Source organism: Malaclemys terrapin, chromosome 16 (assembly GCF_027887155.1).
Source record: "Malaclemys terrapin pileata isolate rMalTer1 chromosome 16, rMalTer1.hap1, whole genome shotgun sequence".
In the NCBI taxonomy this organism is placed as follows: domain Eukaryota; kingdom Metazoa; phylum Chordata; order Testudines; family Emydidae; genus Malaclemys; species Malaclemys terrapin.
In genome coordinates, this window is record NC_071520.1 from 1,530,774 (window position 1) to 1,553,117 (window position 22,344).

Genomic DNA, 22,344 nt, shown 5'->3' on the forward strand with positions numbered 1-22,344 from the left:
CAATACCGCAACCCCCCTAAAATAACCTGGCGAACCCCCTGCAACTCCCTTTTGGGTCAGGACCCCCAGTTTGAGAAATGCTGGTCTCCCCCGTGAAATCTGTATAGTATAGGGCAGGGGTAGGCAACCTATGGCACGTGTGCGAGCTGATTTGCAGTGGCACTCACACTGCCCGGCTCTGGCCACCGGTCCAGGGGGCTCTGCATTTTAAATTTAATTTTAAATGAAGCTTCTTAAACATTTTAAAAACCTTGTTTACTTTACATACAACAATAGTTTAGTTATATATTAGCAGACTTATAGAAAGAGACCTTCTAAAAACATTAAAATGTATTACTGGCACACGAAACCTTAAGTTAGAGTGAATAAATGACGACTCGGCACACCACTTCTAAAAGGTTGCAGACCCCTGGTATAGGGTAAAAGCACACAAAAGACCAGATTTCACAGTCCGTGGCGTGTTTTTCATGGCTGTGAATTTGGTAGGGCCCGATGTATATAAAGAGCATAATTTTCGAATTATTAAATAAGCCAGTATTATCTTGTCCTAGTTTCTCAGGCCCTGATTCATTAAGGTACTTATGCACATGTCTAAACTCATGAGTAGTCCCATTCAATGAGCCTACTCACATACTCAAAGTAAGGAATGTGTTTAAAGTATCTTGCTGAATCAGGGCCTCAAAAGGGAGTCAAAACAGAAATACATAACATAAATTGCAATCTATTAATGTGTATCCCTACAAACAAAAACATATCTTCTGATCAGATACAGAGTAAATACTGTATTCCATTTGAACAATGAACTTACTTCAAACCAAGGTGGACAAGTCACAGTGCCTGTAGTCCTACATCTCCCTCAAATGCTAAACTGTTTCTTCTCTTACTAATATTTTACCAGAGGGCAAGTATAAACAATGCTTCTTTCATTTGAGCTTTGTTTTCACATTACAGCAGGAAAGAAACAATAATGGAAGACTAATTAGAGTATCCTGACCACAAGAGCCACTAGTCTGCAAAATAATATTCCATAATTACAACAGTAGCTTAGCATTTCCAAATTGGTACCTGTTCATTATGGAATAGGACTCAGAACAAGCATGGTGAAATACGGGTTTGCCCAAATTTGTACAAATTTATTAAGGAGTTTACAGTTATAAACAGGTGGCCCCAGAGTACATAAATAAAATTTACTCTTAGGATTAAAACATGCAAACTATATTTTTCATGGGGAAAATAGTCCTTTCATTTGTAATTATAATGTTTAAATGAAACTAGTGGTGGTGTGATTAGTACCAATTTTATCTGAATGCCATCCAGATAATACTCCGGTTGCACTGATGGTTAAAGACAGCAGTTGTGTCCCCTAAATTAATTAAGGTCTTGACTTTGCAGATTCTGAATCCTGCACTCTGTACAAACATTCATATAAAATTGGTACTAATCACCCCATCACTAGTTTCATTTCAACATTATAATTACAAATGAAAAGACTGTATTTTTCCCATGAAAAATATAGTTTGCATGTTTTAAACCTTTCCCTTTTTTAACCCTGCATGCATTTGGTACATCAGGTCTAGAGCACACTGCCTTCTACTGGCTCAGTGCATGAAAGCATATTTCAGAACTTTGTTTTGAAGCCTTTCCAAAAACAGTCCAAGGAAAGAAAATAAAATATAGCAAGATTTTTGAAGCTATCGTTTCTGAAGGGAATTTTGTAGGGAGAGTGAAACCAATTTTCCTAATGCAGGCTAAATAGCTAGTATTGACTCTACAACTGAGAGAAAAGTCAAATACATGCGATCTAGAGAGAAAAGCTAAATCTGAAAACATTAAGAGCTACAGGTTAAAGAGAAAGTTAAATATATAACTCAAGCTGAACAACCAACTATGATCTACTAAATCAAACCAGTCCTCAACACAATGCTATGGCCCAGGAAGCAGTTGGCATGTTACATTTTCTGAGTTGAACATGTGGGGGCTGGTGCTATTCCACTCAGGGCTGGCTTTAGGCCAATTCCCCTGAATCGGGTCCCGTGCCTAAGAGGGCCCCGCACCCTAAAGAAGAGCACCTAACTTAGGTGCCTTTCCAATTTTTACTCACCCGGCGTCGGTCTAAGAAGCTATATGATTTATTGATTTGTGTCTAGTTTTGTATTTTGGTGAGACCATTGTTACACTGGGGAAAACCACATGAAACTGAAATTAATTTCAAAATAATCTTAAAAAATGTATTGCTCCATAGGGCTAGAACATCTCTACGACCAAAGCTATTTGGCTGATCAATTTCCAGCATAGTAAAGATTTCTAAAAAATATATTGTACTACAAGAATGCAGATGCAGTAACCACTATCCTCCTTCCTAAAATGTTCAGCTACAGTACACAGCAAGAACAGAAGGAATCTTTTGGAGAAAGCATGTGCACAAAAAGCGGGGGTGGGGGGGTGGAAGAGAGGGGCCATTTCCCCTAAAATGCTGCAGCCATCCATAATTTGAAGAAGTGCAAGGTTACCTTGCTTAGATTTCATACTTTCCTGGATGAAGCAACCCTTCCACCTGCAAAGTAGTTTGTACATACCTGATAACTTTGCAGTCTTTGCAAGTCAAATGAAGTTGAAATATATCTCGGCATTCAACACTTTCTATAAGCTGTAATGGAACCTGTAATTAAAAAGATTAAATGACCTTATTACAAAACGCACTGACACTGCAGTTTCTCAGCATGTCCCATAGACACTTATTAGAGGGCTTTGTGGAGAAAGAGAGCTATAAATATAATTAAATCAATAGTTCTGATGCAGTGTATTGCTGTATTTGAGACGATTCCTTACTCCATTGTTTCTCAGCTGAGAAACCCTGTAAGACCACATGACACTAGCGTCTCAGCTGGTCTCACACAGGTTATATCATGGTGAAGACTAAAGGATAGGGAGTATATGTGAAGGCATGGGTGCTAGCCTGGGGCTCAGGAGACTCCCTGCCCTGCCACAGACTTCCTGTGCAACCCTGGGAAAGTCACTTAGTCTCAGTGATTCAGCACTCCACCTGTAAAATTGAGAGAATAGCATTTCTCTACCCTATGGATGGTGTAAGGATAAATACATAAAAGATTGTGAGGCACTTAGATAACATAGTTAGGGGGACTAAAAAAGTACCATAGATAGACAAATGTTTTATGTTGCTGTCATGGTTGCTTTTAAAATAATAAATCTCTTCCTATCATTCTCCCATTGACTTTAGCATGCAAGTCAGAAGGATTTTCATGAAGGTTACATATAATAAATGAAGAGATGGGGATATTTGATGGGAAAACCCTGTTTCGTTCTAAATTGGAGCAGTTTTTCTAAGTCCTCCCTTTTTGACCAGATAGCCTCATTTATAATTAATTATTTGTAAAACACCATGAACCTGCATGGCATTTTACAAACAAATATGAGATTACAATCTAGGTGCCAAAAGATTGTTTACAATCCAGGTGATTTCCCCTTTCAGACAATCTGTCCATCTCTGTATCTGTTCATCCCTTTCTTCACCACTCTCCTTCCAAACCTAATCTTACATAGACAACCCTTCCTCACTGAATGCTCTATGCCCCTTACATTGCTTCATGTCTCCTCTTCCTACCCTCCAGACCCTGACCACTCATTATTACTCCTCCTTCCTCAGTCTCCAAGACCAACTCTACACTATTTCTTGCCTCTTTCTTTCAAAATCATCCATCAGTTCTACTCCCTTCCAGCCCACCTTTTCTCCAGCAACAAGTCTCTTCCCTTTTGACAAGCCTTATTTAGTAACTCAGCCTTCCACATTTCTTTCTGAGCAATCTGTCATCCTTTCTTCCAGGCAACCCTTCATATCAATTTCATTTCCTTCTCTTTCAGTACAATCCATCCTCTAGTCTTTGTCCACCTTCATTTCCTCTTCAGCCCCTCTTTCCATCCTTTATTACTCGCCCTATAAAACTCTTCCCTGCCAAATTATCTTTCCTTATTCTCCCATCCTTTCTCACAGATGACCTTTCGTTTCCATCAAGCTCTCTTTTTTCATGCTGAAGCACACTGCAAATCAGACTCACTCAGTGCAGTTAGTCTACTCTTCAAAGAGCCGTAAGTTATATTTGCAGGCAGTACAACATACAATAGTGTCTATCTAAATATAGCAGCAGAGAAGCAACTTTTTAAAAAAACAGCCATGCATTGCTATCAAAGCCCAACAATGTCACAGTATAGAGGGTATCGCAGCATCATGCTCTCGCAGTATCTTAGTTTCTCAACTGTCTCTGCTATAGTTCATTATCTCCCTTCAAACATTAGCAACACTTTAGAACTCTGGAAAACATTATCAAAATTAAATAAAGTTTCTCCCACATTTCTGAATTCCTGAAGCTGACTGTGGCTTAATGGCAACATTATGTCTGGGGAAAAAGAATAGTAATACATAAATATGATGGGGGAAATCTGAAAACATAAACTGACCCAACTGAGATTCATGTAATAATTAAAACTACAAAATAATTCCCACTCAGCCAGTATTACTTCATAGAATCACTGAAATGTAGGGCTGAAAGGGATCTTGATATGTCATTAAGTCCAGCCCCCTGTGCCAAGGCAGGACCTAGTAAACCTAAATTTGATAGAAGTTCACCAAACCTGTGCTTAAAAACCTCCAGGCATGGGGATTCTACAACCTCCCTGGGAAGCATATTCCAGTGTTTAACTACCCTTACAGTTAGAAAGTTCTTAATATCAAACCTAAATCTCCCTTGCTGCAGATTAAGCCCATTACTTCTTGTCCTACTACTTTCTGATGGGGATACAAAGGGAAGCCACAAGAGCGGTCATGCGACTCTCCTCAACAGTATGTTTCGGGTGCCCAGGGAAACCATCAGAGAGGTAAATCACTGTGGGGCAGGGGGCGGGACTGGGGAAGACCCAGGTGGTGGTTCCTATCCTGTGCCCGGCTCAGCTGGTAGTGTGGACTGGGAAGGATGGGACTTCCTCTTCCCCTGCACAACATCTAGGGCCAGGCCAGACCCACCCCCAGATTTCTCCCCCAGCTGCAGGAAGCTCTGCAAACTCCCTCCCTCCCACCACCCCGCTTCCTGCAACCATTGCTCCTCAGCTGCAGGGTGTGGAATCCCTGAACAGGTAGCTGCTCCCCCATCTTCCCAACCCCTGTGCATCCAGACCCCCTCATACCCAGACCCTCCCACTGAGCCTCAGCCCCCCATACTCAGAATCCCCTCGATGAGCCCCACTCCCTCTGCACCTGGACCACACCAATGAGCCACCCACACCCGGATCCCCACCTCACTGAGCCCCAACCAGTTGTACCTGGATCCCCACCCCACTGAGTCCCACTCTCCCAACATCTGGGCACCCCACCACTGAGCCCCAAACCATTCATCTAGACCACCCTGCAGAATCCCATTACCACTGCACACAAAATCCCCCAACAAGCCCCTGTGCATCCAGATCCCCTCCACACCCAGATTGCCCCACATGTGGATCCCCTCACACAGAACCCTCTCAACCCACATGTGGATCCCCCACGTAAGTCTCTCCACACTTGGATCTTGCCTTGCTGAGCCTGCCTGCCCATACCTGGTGCACCTGGCATGGAGAGGCAGGGCCCTGAGGTGTTTCTGGGGTAGGCGTGGTCCTTGGGTTGGGACCTCACCACTGATCCCGGTCCCCGGGGGAGAGAGGAGATCCCGGTCCCCGGGGGGAGCTGCACAGTGATCTCCCACCTCTGTGCAGCCAGTGGCCTGTGTACCTCAGTGCCATGCTGGAGCCTCCACATTTATTTGACAAATAAAATTTGCAGAATTTTAAAATATTGTGTGCAGAATTTTTATTTTATTTTTTTTTTTTTTTGGTAGCAGGATTTTTAATTTTTTTGGCACAGAATGCCCTCAGGAGTAATAGTTTCAGCCTTTCCTTAAAAAAATTAAATCAAGAGATATCAGCCTGGGAATTCAAGTTTTGATGTGCACTCAAAATGCCATCGTTGAATTTACTAATGATCCCTTGGATGAATATAAGTCAACACTTTTGATAGTCATAGTTTCATCAGGTTATGTGTGGTCTGCTGGGCCTTTTCTTTTTCCACTTAAAACCCCATGTTCCTATTGCTATGCTGATCTATCAATTTATCCAGTGAAAGGACTCATGCATACAGCCCTTCTCTGCTGTGTTGCAAGGTGAGCATCATCAACACAATTTTTTTCTGGTCAAAGCACAGGTGCAGCAAGTGATCTAGAAGCATTGTGCTACTTACTGAGATTTCACAAGCATCAGATTGATAGACAGTCTTTTGAATTGTAAACAAAAAACCAAGATTAAGATAAAAGCCAAAGACTGGGTTTGGGTATTTTTAACTGGATTCCATCTTCTCCACACAGCTGCCCCTTGCAAAAGTCCAAGAATTGGCATGCATACTGCATTCACTGGAAGGCCACTTCTTCAGCTGTTGCATGGGAACAGCTTGCACTTCCTTCAATAGGAGTTGCCTGCATGCAGCAGCTGTGGAATCAGGCTCTGGGAATTCATTCCATTTGAGAATACTGCATCCAACACAACATGCTACAAGTGGGTACTTTTGTAAGAGGTCCTGTCTCATACACAGAAGTATTTTTCTTCAGTGAGGTGGGAAGGTTGTTATCTCATTCAGAGTACCAACATCTAATTTAGGATATTAAGTCTTACACAAATTAGAATGTACGAGTCACAGGTGGTGGCCCCTTAAAGGGAGATGGGCCTCAGTCCACCTGTGACAAGCTTATCTCTCATCATATGGCTGGTGGGTCAGAGGACCCAATCAGGCCTGTGGTAAATAAAGAAGAGGCTGGGGAGAGAAGGGGCTGTATGTGGGTGTTGGTAGATGCTTGTAGATGCTGCAAGGAGTAATAAGGCTGCTGCCGGACACTGAGTCAGCGGGAGAGACTCTGCTGGGGAAGGAGGCCTGTGGAGAAGGCAGACAGGGTCAAATGACAGGTAAGAAGTGCTTGGAGAGAAAGAAGGCAGACCCTCTAGAAGGAGGGGTTATGCCCAGCGTGGGACATGGATGGGAAAAAAGAAAAAGGAACTTTGAAAAGACTGACCCTCTCTGAGACTGCGGCAGAAAAACTTTATTTTTGTGTTTATTTTATGTTAATAAACCTGACCCCCAAAAAGGGGCACTGAATGGATACAAGCCTTTGTAGAGTTATTGAGGAACCTGAGTAAAGGGGAAACAGAGGCAGAGTGCTGCAGAGCACCACTTGGCCAACAGGTGGTGCTACAGGGTAGGTGCACTCCCTGTTACATATTGAGCTGGTGTCTTCGCCCACGGCAGGAGTACTTCTCCATCTGCTAACATCCACCTGTAGCCCCTTTGCTCTCCCAGCCTCTTCCTTATCTACTGCAGGTCTGATTGGCTCTCCTGACCCACCAGTTACATGACCTACATCCTGAAGAGAGGAGTGAAGCTTGTCAACGGTGGGATTAGGGCCTTAAGGGACCAGCCACCCTCTGACAGTATGATATGCTCAAAATTAAAATAAAGCTTACAAAATTGGTAAACCTCCAAGTTATGAAAAGCCCCTTCCTATGCTAAACCAGTTCTTTTTTAAAGGGCAATTCTGATTTAAAGAAACAATGGAGATAAGTAGGGTCAACAGTTCACAGCACACTTTCAAATTATAGATGCACCATTTGTGCAGATCATAGAATATCAAGGTTGGAAGGGACCTCAGGAGATCATCTAGTCCAACCCACTGCTCAAAGCAGGTCTAATCCCCAGACAGATTTTTGCCCAGATCCCTAAGTGGCCCCCTCAATGACTGAGCTCACAACCCTGGGTTTAACAGCCCAACGCTCAAACCACTGAGCTATCCCTATCTTCTATAGCTGAAGTGTTTACTGTCCCAAACTACGACACTAAAAATGGTGCCTAATTGCATTTCTCTTCTATCCTCCATGTTAAGTCCTTTCTACCTAGAGCACTAGGTTAGCAGAGAAGATCAAATTCTGTTGCAGAAGAATAAGCATTCTAGTCTATTTCTTACATCATCAACATAAATGTCATCTGAATTCTTATGATTAATGATAATATATGAAGTAGAACTAACAGCACTTGAGGAATCAGGTGGAGTCTGCAGTTTTGACTGGCAGTAAACTGTTGTAATTTGTAAACTGAACCGACCAAATAGAAAACTCACTGAGGCACAATAAATATTGAAATACCAACATAATTTTGTAGACTCATTTCTGATCATAAACAGTGAGGTTTTGGTTTAAAAACAAACTTTCAGTGCTGATCATCATCATCGTCATCATCAAGGAAAATCCCAAAATGGCATAGCCTCATTGCATCGAGTGCCCACCTGGATCACTCTCTTAACTCGGTCCTTAAGCCGGTCTGGCTGGATATTCAGTCTATATCCATCACTGGTGATCTTATGCCACTAAAGCTTTTGGCACCTACATGACAGCCAATTGTGTAGTGGCATTCATGAAAACCGCTAAACTGACAGTCTTTGCAAATTAAATCCTGTATTTAGCCACAGACAGGCAGGGGCAGTGCAAGCATTTACACATGCCCTGATCCAGTGGCCAATTCTAGGGGTTCAAGTCCTTGGCTTCTCTGCTGAGATGCTAAACTGATGCCTCGCTGTGGTAACACACTTTATAACAAGGCCAGCAAGCAGCCTGCTAGGAAATGATCAGATTACCCACCAATTTTGCATGCCACAAGACAGCTGTCAGACGATAATTTTCAGACACTACCAGTGTATGCTAGAATTAAACTGGTGACCAAGAGGTGAAAGCCTTTATCTACTTTCTATTATCAATCCCATAAACCACTCCGACCCTCAATTTTATTTTAACATAGTGACAATCTAAGTGCCCTCTAAGCTGCGCGGCCAGGCGGCCATCCAGCAGGCTATCAAGTGCCGTGCACTTCAGGTGTCCCGCCCCCCACTGCAGTGCTGCTCCTGCCCTTTGCCTTGGAACCCCTGACCAGCTGCTCCCAGGAGCCTCTGCTTGCTGTGCAGAGCAGGGGGAGGGAGGGACTGATGTCAGGGTGTTCCCCTCCCCTGTACTCCCTCTCCCCAGAGCGTGGGGGGACACGACAGGGCAACCAAGAGGACAACCCAGAGATCCAGGTACACACCAAGGGAAGGGTAGGAAGTAGCCCAGGGACATCTGACTACGGTCCCTGGGGTGCAGACAACCCACCTTTGACCAGGAGGCCTGTGGGAGTCTACCATCTGCCAGAGATCCTTGATTTATTTGGAGGGTTAATTAAAAAATTCTGGAGGTGGCCCCCAATAAGGCCCCAGGATTGCCAGTCTCCATAGAAACAGGTTTGAGAATATGCCTGAACAAGGTGGGCAACAGGGTGGTACAAAGTGAGCCACAGGTGTTTCCCTCGCCCCACTGCCAGCTGGAAGCCAGGGCAAAAAGCCCTGGCGGCTTTGCCCATCCCTCTCCGCCCCTCTGCTCCTGGTTGGGAGCCAGGGGAGAATGGACCATGCTCTCAGCTGGGAGTCAGGCAGCCTTGTCAATTTCACAGCTCAAGACGGCTGCCTGGCTGAGGGGGAGCGGGCTGGGAAGGAAATGAGGGCAGCTGGCCCTTGATCCCTGGGGGCAAGACCCTGGGTGCCTTCCCACACTCTGAGCGAGGAAAGGGGAGGGGAAAAGCTGTGGGTGGCTTCCCCAACCTCCGGCAGGGTAGGAGGGGGGAAGCCTGCCGGGATCCCGGGACCCTGTGAGGCAGCCAGGCTCCCAGCAGGGAGCTGTCTGCAGAGCTGAGAGACCTGGATCTCAGCTCCCCACCCTGTCCTTCTTAGGTTGGTGGAAGCGCTCCCTGGTGAGGATGCGTACCACCGATCCAAGGAGCGTAGTGTGGACATGAACCACTGCAGTAATTAGGTTGACTAATAAGAACATAAGAACGGCCGTATCAGGTCAGACCAAAGGTCCATCTAGCCCAGTATTCTGTCTACCGACAGTGGCCAATGCCAGGTGCCCCAGAGGGAGTGGACCTAACAGGCAATGACCAAGTGATCTCTCTCCTGCCATCCATCTCCATCCTCTGACAAACAGAGATGAGGAGACCACATCTATAAGCAGTATTCGAGATGTGAGCGTATCATTGATTTATATAAGGGCAATAATATATTCCCAGTCTTATTTTCTATTCCCTTTTTAATGATTCCTAACATCCTGTTTGCTTTTTTGACCGCCTCTGCACACTGCGCGGACATCTTCAGAGAACTATCCACGATGACTCCAAGATCTTTTTCCTAACTCATTGTAGCTAAATTAGCCCCCATCATATTGTATGTATAGTTGGGGTTATTTTTTTTCAATGTGCATTACTTTACATTTATCCACATTAAATTTCATTTGCAATTTTGTTGCCCAATCACTTAGTTTTGTGAGATCTTTTTGAAGTTCATCACAGTCTGCTTTGGTCTTAACTATCTTGAGCAGTTTAGTATCATCTGCAAACTTTGCCACCTCACTGTTTACCCCTTTCTCCAGATCATTTATGAATAAGTTGAATTGGATTGGTCCAAGGACTGACCCTTGGGAAACACCACTAGTTACCCCTCTCCATTCTGAGAATTTATCATTAATTCCTACCCTTTCTTCCCTGTCTTTTAACCAGTTCAGTCCATGAAAGGACCTTCCCTTTTATCCCATGACAGCTTAATTTACGTAAGAGCCTTTGGTGAGGGACCTTGTCAAAGGCTTTCTGGAAATCTAAGTACACTATGTCCACTGGATCCCCCTTGTCCATATGTTTGTTGACCCCTTCAAAGAACTGTAATAGATTAGTAAGACATGATTTCCCTTTACAGAAACCATGTTGACTATTGCTCAACAGTTTGTTTTTCCTATGTGTCTGACAATTTTATTCTTAACTATTGTTTCGACTAATTTGCCCGGTACTGACGTTAGACTTACCGGTTTGTAATTGCTAGGATCACCTCTAGAGCCCTTTTTAAATATTGGTGTTACATTAGCTAACTTTCAGTCATTGGATACAGAATCCGATTTAAAGGACAGGTTACAAACCTTAGTTAATAGTTCCGCAACTTCACATTTGAGTTCTTTCAGAACTCTTGGGTGAATGCCATCTTGTCCGGGTGACTTGTTAATGTCGAGTTTATCAAATAATTCCAAAACCTCCTCCAGTGACACTTCAATCTGTGACCGTTCCTCAGATTTGTCACCTACAAAAGCCGGCTCAGGTTTGGAAACCTCCCTAACATCCTCAGCCGTGAAGACTGAAGCAAAGAATCCATTTAGTTTCTCCGCAATGACTTTATCGTCTTCAAGTTCTCCTTTTGTATCTCGATCATCAAAGTGCCCCACTGGTTGTTTAGCAGGCTTCCTGCTTCTGATGTACTTAAAAAAACATTTTGCTATTACCTTTGGAGTTTTTGGCTAGCCGTTCTTCAAACTCCTCTTTGGCTTTTCTTATTACATTCTTGCACTTAATCTGGCAGCGTTTATGCTCCTTTCTATTTGCCTCACTAGGATTTGATTTCCACTTTTTAAAGGAAGTCTTTTTATCTCTCACTGCTTCTTTTACATGGTTGTTAAGCCACGGTGGCTCTTTTTTAGTTCTTCTACTGTGTTTCTTAATTTGGGGTATACATTGAAGTTGGGCATCTATTATAGTGTCTTTAGAAAGTGCCCATGAAGCTTGCAGGGATTTCACTTTAGTCACTGTACCTTTTAACTTCTGTTTAACTAATCCCCTCATTTTTGCATATTAAATGCCACAGTGTTGGGCTGTTGAGATGTTCTTCCCACCACAGGGATGTTGAATGCTATTGTATTATGGTCACTATTTCCAAGCGGTCCTGTTATAGTTACCCCTTGGACCAGCTCCTGCGCTCCACTCAGGACTAATTCTAAAGTTGCCTCTCCCCTTGTGGGTTCCGGTACCAGCTACACCAGGAAGCAGTCATTTAAAGTATCGAGAAATTTTATCTCTGCATTTCGTCCTGAAGTGAAATGTTTCCAGTCAATATGGGGATAATTGAAATCCCCCATTATTATTGAGTTCTTAATTTTGATAGCCTCTCTAATTTCCCTTAGCATTTCATCATCACTATCACTGTCCTGGTCAGGTGGTCAATAATAGATCCCTAATGTTATATTCTTATTAGAGCATGAAATTTCTATCCAAAGAGATTCTACGGAACATGTGGATTCACTTAAGATTTTTACTTCACTTGATTCTACATTTTCTTTCCCATATAGTGCCACTCCCCCCCCTGCACGATCTGTTCTGTCCTTCCGATAGTTTTGTACCCCGGAATGATTGTGTGCCATTGATTGCTCTCAGTCCACCAGGTTTCTGTGATGCCTATTATATCAATATCCTCCTTTATCACAAGGCACTCTAGTTCACCTATCTTATTATTTAGACTTCTAGCATTTGTGCACAAGCACTTTAAAAACTTGTCACTGTTTATTTGTCTGCCCTTTTCTGATGTGTCAGATTCTTTTTTATATGAATGTGGCCCTTACATTATCCTCTTTCATCCTCTTCTCCTGACTATAACCTAGAGATTCTCTATCATTAGACTCTTCCCTAAGAGAGGTCTCTGTCCGATCCACATGCTCCTCTGCAGCAGTCGGCTTTCCCCCATCTCCTAGTTTAAAAACTGCTCTACAACCTTTTTAATGTTTAGTGCCAGCAGTCTGGTTCCACTTTAGTTTAGGTGGAGCCCATCTCTCCTGGGTAGTTTGGTTTATAGGTTTTAAGGGGAATAAAGAGAAACAGAACCGGCAAGGGACCCTCGCTCCCTTCCCACTCCCCTTCCAAACTCCCTTGCGAAACTCCCTTTTAGCAGCCCCTGTTCACAAAGCAGCAGCCCCTGTTCGCAAAGCCAGTGAAGCCATTCTGTACCACCACCAACAGAATCTAGCCACAAAGCTAGCTTCTGTGACCCCAGGAGGGTTATTCAGTGTCAGGGAATCTTCTGCAGTGTAGCTCCTATGTCACTCCTCCCTTTCTGCTGCCAGCACAGAGGAGAGAGGGTGGCTTGGTGGAAGCAAAAGGGGTGCAGCTGAGGCTTTTCTATGTCATGCTGATCCCTGGCCATCATTCTGCTCCATGTGGGTTATTAACAGCTGTAGCAACGTAGAGCATCCCAAAGGTTGCTCCTAATTTACATTAAAAGATTGGCTCCAAAATGAAAAATAAACTTTACACTAACTTTGTGCACATGCACACTCATACATCTCTGTCTTGCGTGCTCCTTAGCTGCAACTGAAGATCTGACCCTTATTGCAAATTTTTGCCCTTATAGTGAGGAAAATATCTAAACCCAGAAAAACAAAGAGACACTTTCCCCCAAAACCCTCGCACTGCTATTTTTAGCACATCGACAGAGTACATGGATGGAAGTTACGCTAGTCTGACAAATATACCAGTATAGTTTCTCATGTCCACAATTCAGGAACTAAAAAAATTTACACAATCAATTATAATTATGTCTTTGAAGTAGTTTTTAAAAATTCACAAATCATATGTACATTATTAGAGCTATTATAATCTACCTAGTATAATATATATTTGCATGAAGCTTTAGTTTTAGAATACTGGTAAAAAGCTTCATGCAAACGATTAAAAAAAAATTAAGTAACATTATTGGCTCTGCCACAAACTGATAAAAGAAACGCTCAAAGTTAAGACTGACATACCATCATAAAATAAAGCTAACATACCATCAAGAACCAAAGTTATGTATCCAAAAAATACAGCAGATGTCCCAGATTACTTTGTGACATGTACTACAATTAACTGAGTGGAGGACAATTGTCGAACTTATGTTTGAATTTCTTTGTTTTTTTTTGTCAGCACTAAAATAACAACATTACTACTTATGCTGTTTAACAACCATCTCAGCAATGGGCATTTCCTGATTAGCTCGCAGCAGTCGATGACATTAACTCCAGCCAGGCAATCTTCAGGAAATGTCTAGGGAGGTGGTTCATAAATTAAGCATTTTGATATTTATTTAATTTGCTGGTTTTGTTTTATCACAAGTGTGTAATGTATATGCTTCTGTGCTGTGTGCAAAGTACCAGGTAGTTCTATATAATTAATGGCTGATATTTTAGCCAGTCAGACTACACAGATTATTTGTCAGCATTGTATTTAGTAACTTAAGACTGCACAAAAGCTATGTAAATCACATTTTATATTGTCAGAACCTGGACACACATGACAAAATTTTCAAAAATGGGTGCCTAAACTTAGGCTCCTAAATAGGATTTGGAAAGATGTTGAGCATCCATAGTTCTACTGAAGTCAACAGAAACTGCTGAGTGCTCAGCACCTCTGAAAATTAGGCTTCTTATTTTAGTAACTAAGTATGAATTTGCTCTCTGTAGAGAAGGCTCTTGCCATCCTAACCTGTTTTATCCCCTTCAGGTAACCTAAAGAGAAGGTTCATTGCACCCTTCATTCTAAATTCCCATATTATTATTAAACATGGTTAAGGCTAAGATTTTGGCATGGGTATTTTTAATAAAACTCATGGACAGGATGCAGGCAAAGAACAATAAATCATGGAAATACACACAGTAATGCAGTATTCACTACATCAGTACTGAAGTCCAAGCCCCGCTGCCCAGGGCTGAAGCCAAAGTCCAAGATTTTGGCATGGGTATTTTTAATAAAACTCATGGACAGGATGCAGGCAAAGAACAATAAATCATGGAAATACACACAGTAATGCAGTATTCACTACATCAGTACTGAAGTCCAAGCCCCGCTGCCCAGGGCTGAAGCCAAAGTCCAAGCCCCACAGGGCTCAAGTCCAACCTCTGCAGCCCAGAGCCATACAGGACTGAATTATTAGGATTTTCAATAGAATCATAGAATATCAGGGTTGGAAGGGACCTCAGGAGGTCATCTAATCCAACCCCTGTTCAAAGCAGGACCAACACCAACTAAATCATCCCAGCCAGGGCTTTGTCAAGCCAGGCCTTAAAAACCTGTAAGCTTCCACCACCTTCCTAGGTAACCCATTCCAGTGCTTCACCACCCTTCCAGTGAAATAGTGTTTTCTAATATCCAACCTACACCTCCCCCACTGCAACTTGAGACCATTGCTCCTTGTTCTGTCATCTGCCACCACTGAGAACAGCTGAGCTCCATCTCTTTGGAACCCCCCTTCAGGTAGTTGAAGGCTGCTATCAAATCCCTCCTCACTCATCTGCAGATTAAATAAGCCCAGTTCCCTCAGCCTCTCCTCGTAAGTCATGTGCCCCAGCCCCCTAATCCTTTTCATTGCCCTCCACTGGACTGGCTCCAATTTGTCCACATCCTTTCTGTAGTGGGGGGGCCCAAAACTGGACACAATACTCCAGGTGTGGCCTGACCAGTGCCGAATAGAGGGGAATAATCACTTCCCTCGATCTGCTGGCAATGCTCCTAGTACTGCAGCCCAATATGCTGTTAGCCTTCTTGGCAACAAGGGCACACTGTTGACTCATATCCAGTTTCTCGTCTATTGTATTCCCCAGGTTCTTTTCTGCAGAACTGCCACTTAGCCAGTCAGTCTCCAGCCTGTAGCAGAGCATACAGTTGTGGAGGTTTCATAAAAACTCAGAATCCATTATCTCCGTGACAGATGTGTAGCCTTAATGACGGTTATTACGATGGTGCCTAAAGACCAATCAAGAATAGGGCTCACTGTGCTAAGCACTATGCAAACACAGAATAGCAGACAGCCCCTGCCCCAAAGAGCTAGCCATCTAAATAGACAAGATATACACAGGAGTAGAAGGGTTATAACACATAAGCAGAGTGAACAATATCTGAATTCATTCAGAATGCCTGTATCATGGTGGTAGTATGAATGAAACTTACATTCACAACAGACTCCTTGAATTTGATGTGCAGTCTGTAATTAGAAAGTGCAATGATGGCATCCTCTGCTCGTCCCACATACTCTGTGCTCTCACCATGAAGTTCAAGGAAAGGGACCTTCAGAACAGAAGGAGAAAGAACCCTTTAGAAAACATGAGCTACAAATGTGTTCCTGCTTACAAATATCCACTCAAGCTGTTCATGCACACTCCCTGAGGGGGGTTTGAAACACTGCATGGTATGTGTGAGGCTGTTACAACTGGCAGTGAAGCCAGTTACGATTTTGTGCAGATATCCATTGTAGCCTTATTTTAACATTCACAATTGTCTCATAATGATATCCATTGGGGCTCAAAACGTCCATGCTTGATCTCAGCCAAAGGTGAAATATTTTTGGAAGTTTTAGCAAAATCCCTTGAGATGTCTGAGTTATGAAAAAACTAAAACTATGTATCATTTTTTAGATGCAATTCTGCTCTGAAAAGAGACAATATAAAAATAGTACTCAATGAAACTGCTCCCTGTGTATATTCACAGTCCTATCTGCTTACTTAGGGTCACAAAAGTTTTGTTCTTGTTAACTGTGCAGAACCAATATAGCTAAGAGAAATATTTCATTCCTTCTTGTACACCAGCAAATGCGCTGTTTACTAAGCTCCAATCAATTACATTGGCACAAACCCATCAGACAATGGGACTATGCAGCATGCAATTTGACCTGAAGAACCTTTATTATTAGTGATGATGACCAAGAAGGAAAACTCAGCTTGATGCTCAGATCTGAAATTGAACTTGCAGGACTGGCAGCCAGAAAAAGAACAGCTGTCCTATAGTAACTACGGTTCTCGAGATGTTCATTGTCCACATGGACTGCACTTCTAACATAATGAATGCCAGTGAAATGAGGTAGGATCAGAGGCTAAAATAGGGAAAGAACAAGTTAAAACATTACTTAGACAAGTTAGATGTCTTCAAGTTACCAGGGCCTGATGAAATACATCCTAGAATACTCAAGGAGCTGACTGAGGAGATATCTGAGCCATTAGCGATTATCTTTTGAAAGGTTTCAGAGTAGCAGCCGTGTTAGTCTGTATCCGCAAAAAGAACAAGAGTACTAGTGGCACCTTAGAGACTAACAAATTTATTAGAGCATAAGCTTTCGTGGACTACAGCCCACTTCTTCGGATGCATATAGAGTGGAACATATATTGAGGAGATATATATACATACACACACACACACACACACACACACACACACACACAGAGAGCATGAACAGGTGGGAGTTGTCTTACCAACTCTGAGAGGAAAAAAAAACTTTTGAAGTGATAATCAAGATAGCCCAGTACAGACAGTTTGATAAGAAGTGTGAGAATACTTACAAGGGGAGATAGATTCCATGTTTGTAATGGCTCAGCCATTCCCAGTCCTTATTCAATCCTGAGTTGATTGTATCTAGTTTCTATTCTATTCAATTCTAGCTCAGCAGTCTCTCGTTGGAGTCTGTTTTTGAAGTTTTTCTGTTGTAAGATAGCCACCCGCAGGTCTGTCATTAAATGGCCAGACAGGTTAAAGTGTTCTCCCACTGGTTTTTGAGTATTATGATTCCTGATGTCAGATTTGTGTCCATTAATTCTTTTGCGTAGAGACTGTCCGGTTTGGCCAATGTACATGGCAGAGGGGCATTGCTGGCACATGATGGCATATATCACATTGGTAGATGTGCAGGTGAACGAGCCCCTGATGGTATGGCTGATGTGATTAGGTCCTATGATGATGTCACTTGAATAGATACGTGGACAGAGTTGGCATTGGGCTTTGTTACAAGGATAGGTTCCTGGGTCAGTGTTTTTGTTCAGTGATGTGTGGTTGCTGGTATTTGCTTTAGGTTGGGGGGGTTGTCTGTAAGCGAGGACAGGTCTGTCTCCCAAGATCTGTGAGAGTAAAGGATCATCTTTCAGGATAGGTTGTAGATCTCTGATGATGCGCTGGAGAGGTTTTAGTTGGGGGCTGAAGGTGACAGCTAGTGGTGTTCTGTTATTTTCTTTGTTGGGCCTGTCTTGTAGGAGGTGACTTCTGGGTACTCGTCTGGCTCTGTCAATCTGTTTTTTCACTCAGCAGGTGGGTATTGTAGTTTTAAGAATGCTTGATAGAGATCTTGTAGGTGCTTGTCTCTATCTGAGGGATATTGAGTCTCCGACTCAAAGAATATTTCCAACATACCTCTGAACAGCATACTAACCCACAGAATTCCCCCTACCAGCACTACAAAAAAAAGGATTCTGCGTGGACTCCTCCGGACGGTTGAAACAACAGACTGGATTTCTACATAGACGTGCAAAGGCTGAAATTGTGGAAAAGCAACATCACTTGCCCGATAACCTCAGCCATGCTTAACACAACGCCATCTAAAGCCTCAGAAACAACCCTGACATCATAATCAAAAAGGCTGACAAAGGAGGTGCTGTCGTCATCATGAATAAATTGGAATATGACCAAGAGGCTGCTACACAGCTCTCTAACACCACATTCTACAATCCCACTGAGGATTACCTAAAGAAATTACATCTGCTAAAAAAACTCCCTGACAAAGCACAGGAACAAATCTGTACAGACACATGCCTAGAACCCCGAGCGGGGGTATTCTATTTGCTACCCAAGATCCATAAACCTGGAAATCCTGGACGCCCCATCATCTCAGGCATTGGCACCCTAACATCAGGCTTGTCTGGTTATGTGGACTCTCTCCTCAGACCCTATGCTACCAGCACTCCCAGCTATCTTCGAGACACCACTGACTTCCTGAGGAAACTACAATCCATCGGTGATCTTCCAGAAAACACCATCCTGGCCACTATGGACGTAGAAGCCCTCTACACCAATATTCCACACAAAGATGGACTACAAGCTATCAGGAACAGTTTCCCCGATAATGTCACAGCTAACCTGGTGGCTGAACTTTGTGACTTTGTCCTCACCCACAACTATTTCACATTTGGGGACAATATATACCTTCAAGTCAACGGCACTGCTATTGGTACCCGCATGGCCCCACAGTATGCCAACATTTTTATGGCTGACTTAGAACAACGCTTCCTTAGCTCTCGTCCCCTACCGCCCCTACTCTACTTGCGCTACATTGATGACATCTTCATCATCTGGACCCATGGAAAAGAAGCCCTTGAGGAATTCCACCATGATTTCAATAATTTCCATCCCACCATCAACCTCAGCCTAGATCAATCCACACAAGCAGTCCATTTCCTGGACACTACTGTGCTAATAAGTGATGGTCACATAAATACCACCCTATACCAGAAACCTACTGACCGCTACACTTACCTACATGCCTCCAGCTTCCATCCAGGACACGCCACACGATCCATTGTCTACAGCCAAGCTCTAAGATATAACCGCATTTGCTCCAATCCCTCAGATAGAGACAAGCACCTACAAGATCTCTATCAAGCATTCTTAAAACTATAATACCCACCTGCTGAAGTGAAAAAACAGATTGACAAAGCCAGACGAGTACCCAGAAGTCACCTCCTACAAGACAGGCCCAACAAAGAAAATAACAGAACACCACTAGCTGTCACCTTCAGCCCCCAACTAAAACCTCTCCAGCGCATCATCAGAGATCTACAACCTATCCTGAAAGATGATCCTTTACTCTCACAGATCTTGGGAGACAGACCTGTCCTACTTACAGACAACCCACCAACCTAAAGCAAATACTCACCAGCAACCACACATCACTGAACAAAAACACTGACCCAGGAACCTATCCTTGTAACAAAGCCCGATGCCAACTCTGTCCACGTATCTATTCAAGTGACATCATCATAGGACCTAATCACATCAGCCATACCATCAGGGGCTCGTTCACCTGCACATCTACCAATGTGATATATGCCATCATTTGCCAGCAATGCCCCTCTGCCATGTACATTGGCCAAACCGGACAGTCTCTACGCAAAAGAATTAATGGACACAAATCTGACATCAGGAATCATAATACTCAAAAACCAGTGGGAGAACACTTTAACCTGTCTGGTCATTGAATGACCAGACCTGCGGGTGGCTATCTTACAACAGAAAAACTTCAAAAACAGACTCCAACGAGAGACTGCTGAGTTGGAATTGATATGCAAACTAGAGACAATCAACTCAGGATTAAATAAGGACTGGGAATGGCTGAGCCATTACAAACATGGAATCTATCTCCCTTTGTAAGTATTCTCACACTTCTTATCAAACTGTCTGTACTGGGCTATCTTGATTATCACTTCAAAAGTTTTTTTTCCTCTTAATTAATTGGCCTCTCAGAGTTGGTAAGACAACTCCCACCTGTTCATGCTCTCTGTATGTGTGTGTGTATATATATCTCCTCAATATATGTTCCACTCTATATGCATCCGAAGAAGTGGGCTGTCGTCCACGAAAGCTTATGCTCTAATAAATTTGTTAGTCTCTAAGGTGCCACTAGTACTCCTGTTCTTTTTATCTTTTGAAAAGTCATGGAAGACGGGAGACATTCCAGAAGAATGGAAAAGGTCAAATATAGTGCCAATCTATAAAAAGGGAAATAAGGACAACCCAGGGAATTACAGACCAGTCAGGTTAGCTTCTGAACCCGGAAAGATAATGGAGCAAATAATTACGAAATCAATTTGCAAACATCTAGAAGATAATAAGGTGATAAGTAACAATCAGCATGGATTTGTCAAGAACAAATCATGTCAAACCAAACTGATAGCTTTCTTTGACAGGGTAACAAGCCTTGTGGATGGGGGGGAAGAGTTAGACGTGTTATATCTTGACTTTAGTAAAGCTTTTGATACTGTCTCGCACAATCTTCTTATAAACAAACTAGGGAAATGCAACCTAGATGGAGCTACTATAAGGTAAAAAGAAGAACAGGAGTACTTGTGGCACCTTAGAGACTAACAAATTTATTGGAGCATAAGCTTTCGTGGACTATAGCCCACTTCTTCGGATGCATATAGAATGGAACATATATTGAGGAGATATATATACACACATACAGAGAGCATAAACAGGTGGGAGTTGTCTTACCAACTCTGAGAGGCCAATTAATTAAGAGGAAAAAAAAAAAAAAAACTTTTGAAGTGATAATCAAGCTAGCCCAGTACAGACAGTTTGATAAGAAGTGTGAGAATACTTACAAGGGGAGATAGATTCAATGTTTGTAATGGCTCAGCCATTCCCAGTCCTTATTCAAACCGGAGTTGATTGTGTCTAGTTTGCATATCAATTCTAGCTCAGCAGTCTCTCGTTGGAGTCTGTTTTTGAAGTTTTTCTGTTGTAATATAGCCACCCGACACTAGTGGCTATATTACAACAGAAAAACTTCAAAAACAGACTCCAACGAGAGACTGCTGAGCTAGAATTGATATGCAAACTAGACACAATCAACTCCGGTTTGAATAAGGACTGGGAATGGCTGAGCCATTACAAACATTGAATCTATCTCCCCTTGTAAGTATTCTCACACTTCTTATCAAACTGTCTGTACTGGGCTAGCTTGATTATCACTTCAAAAGTTTTTTTTCTCTTAATTAATTGGCCTCTCAGAGTTGGTAAGACAACTCCCACCTGTTTATGCTCTCTGTATGTGTGTATATATATCTCCTCAATATATGTTCCATTCTATATGCATCCGAAGAAGTGGGCTGTAGTCCACGAAAGCTTATGCTCTAATAAATTTGTTAGTCTCTAAGGTGCCACAAGTACTCCTGTTCTTCTTTTTGCGGATACAGACTAACACGGCTGCTACTCTGAAACCTACTATAAGGTGGGTGCATAACTGGTTGGAAAACTATTCCCAGAGATGTTTCAGAGTAGCATCCGAAGAAGTGGTATGGATCCGAAGAAGTGGGCTGTCGTCCACGAAAGCTTATGCTCTAATAAATGTTAGTCTCTAAGGTGCCACAAGTACTCCTGTTCTTTTTGCGTATTCCCAGAGAGTAATCGTCAGTGGTTCACAGTCATGCTGCAAGGACATAATGAGTGGGGTCCCGCAGGGATCAGTTCTGGGTCAGGTTCTGTTAAATATCTTCATCAATGATTTAGATAATGGCATAGAGAGCACACTGAAATTTTGCAGACGATACCAAGCTGGGAGGGGTAGCAAGTGCTTTGGAGGATAGGATTAAAATTCAAAATTATCTGGACAAACTGGATAAATAGTCTGGAATAATAAATAAGATGAAATTCAATGAGGACAAATGCAAAGTACTCCAGTTAAGAAGGAACAATCAGTTGCACACATACAAAATGGGAAATGACTTCCCAAGAAGGAGTACTGCGGAAAGGGATGTCGGGGTCATAGTGGACCACAAGCTAAATATGAGTAGGGTGAGCAGATGTCCTGATTTTATATGGAAAGTCCCGATATTTGGGGCTTTTTTTAATATGGGCTCCTATTACCC

General features: G+C 42.8%; 1 protein-coding gene across 9 annotated transcripts in view; it reads right to left on the bottom strand.

Moving 5' to 3' along the window:
* The window catches only part of MTMR3 (myotubularin related protein 3), a 208,135-nt gene that overhangs the window by 74,414 nt on the left and 111,377 nt on the right, over window positions 1–22,344 (bottom strand). For all 9 annotated transcript variants that reach the window (XM_054006287.1, XM_054006285.1, XM_054006286.1 and 6 more), the window contains 2 exons: window positions 15,890–16,006; window positions 2,577–2,659 (listed from right to left, as the gene is read on the bottom strand). In XM_054006287.1, coding sequence (XP_053862262.1) covers window positions 2,577–2,659; window positions 15,890–16,006 — 200 coding nt within the window. The remainder of the gene's footprint in view (window positions 1–2,576; window positions 2,660–15,889; window positions 16,007–22,344) is intronic.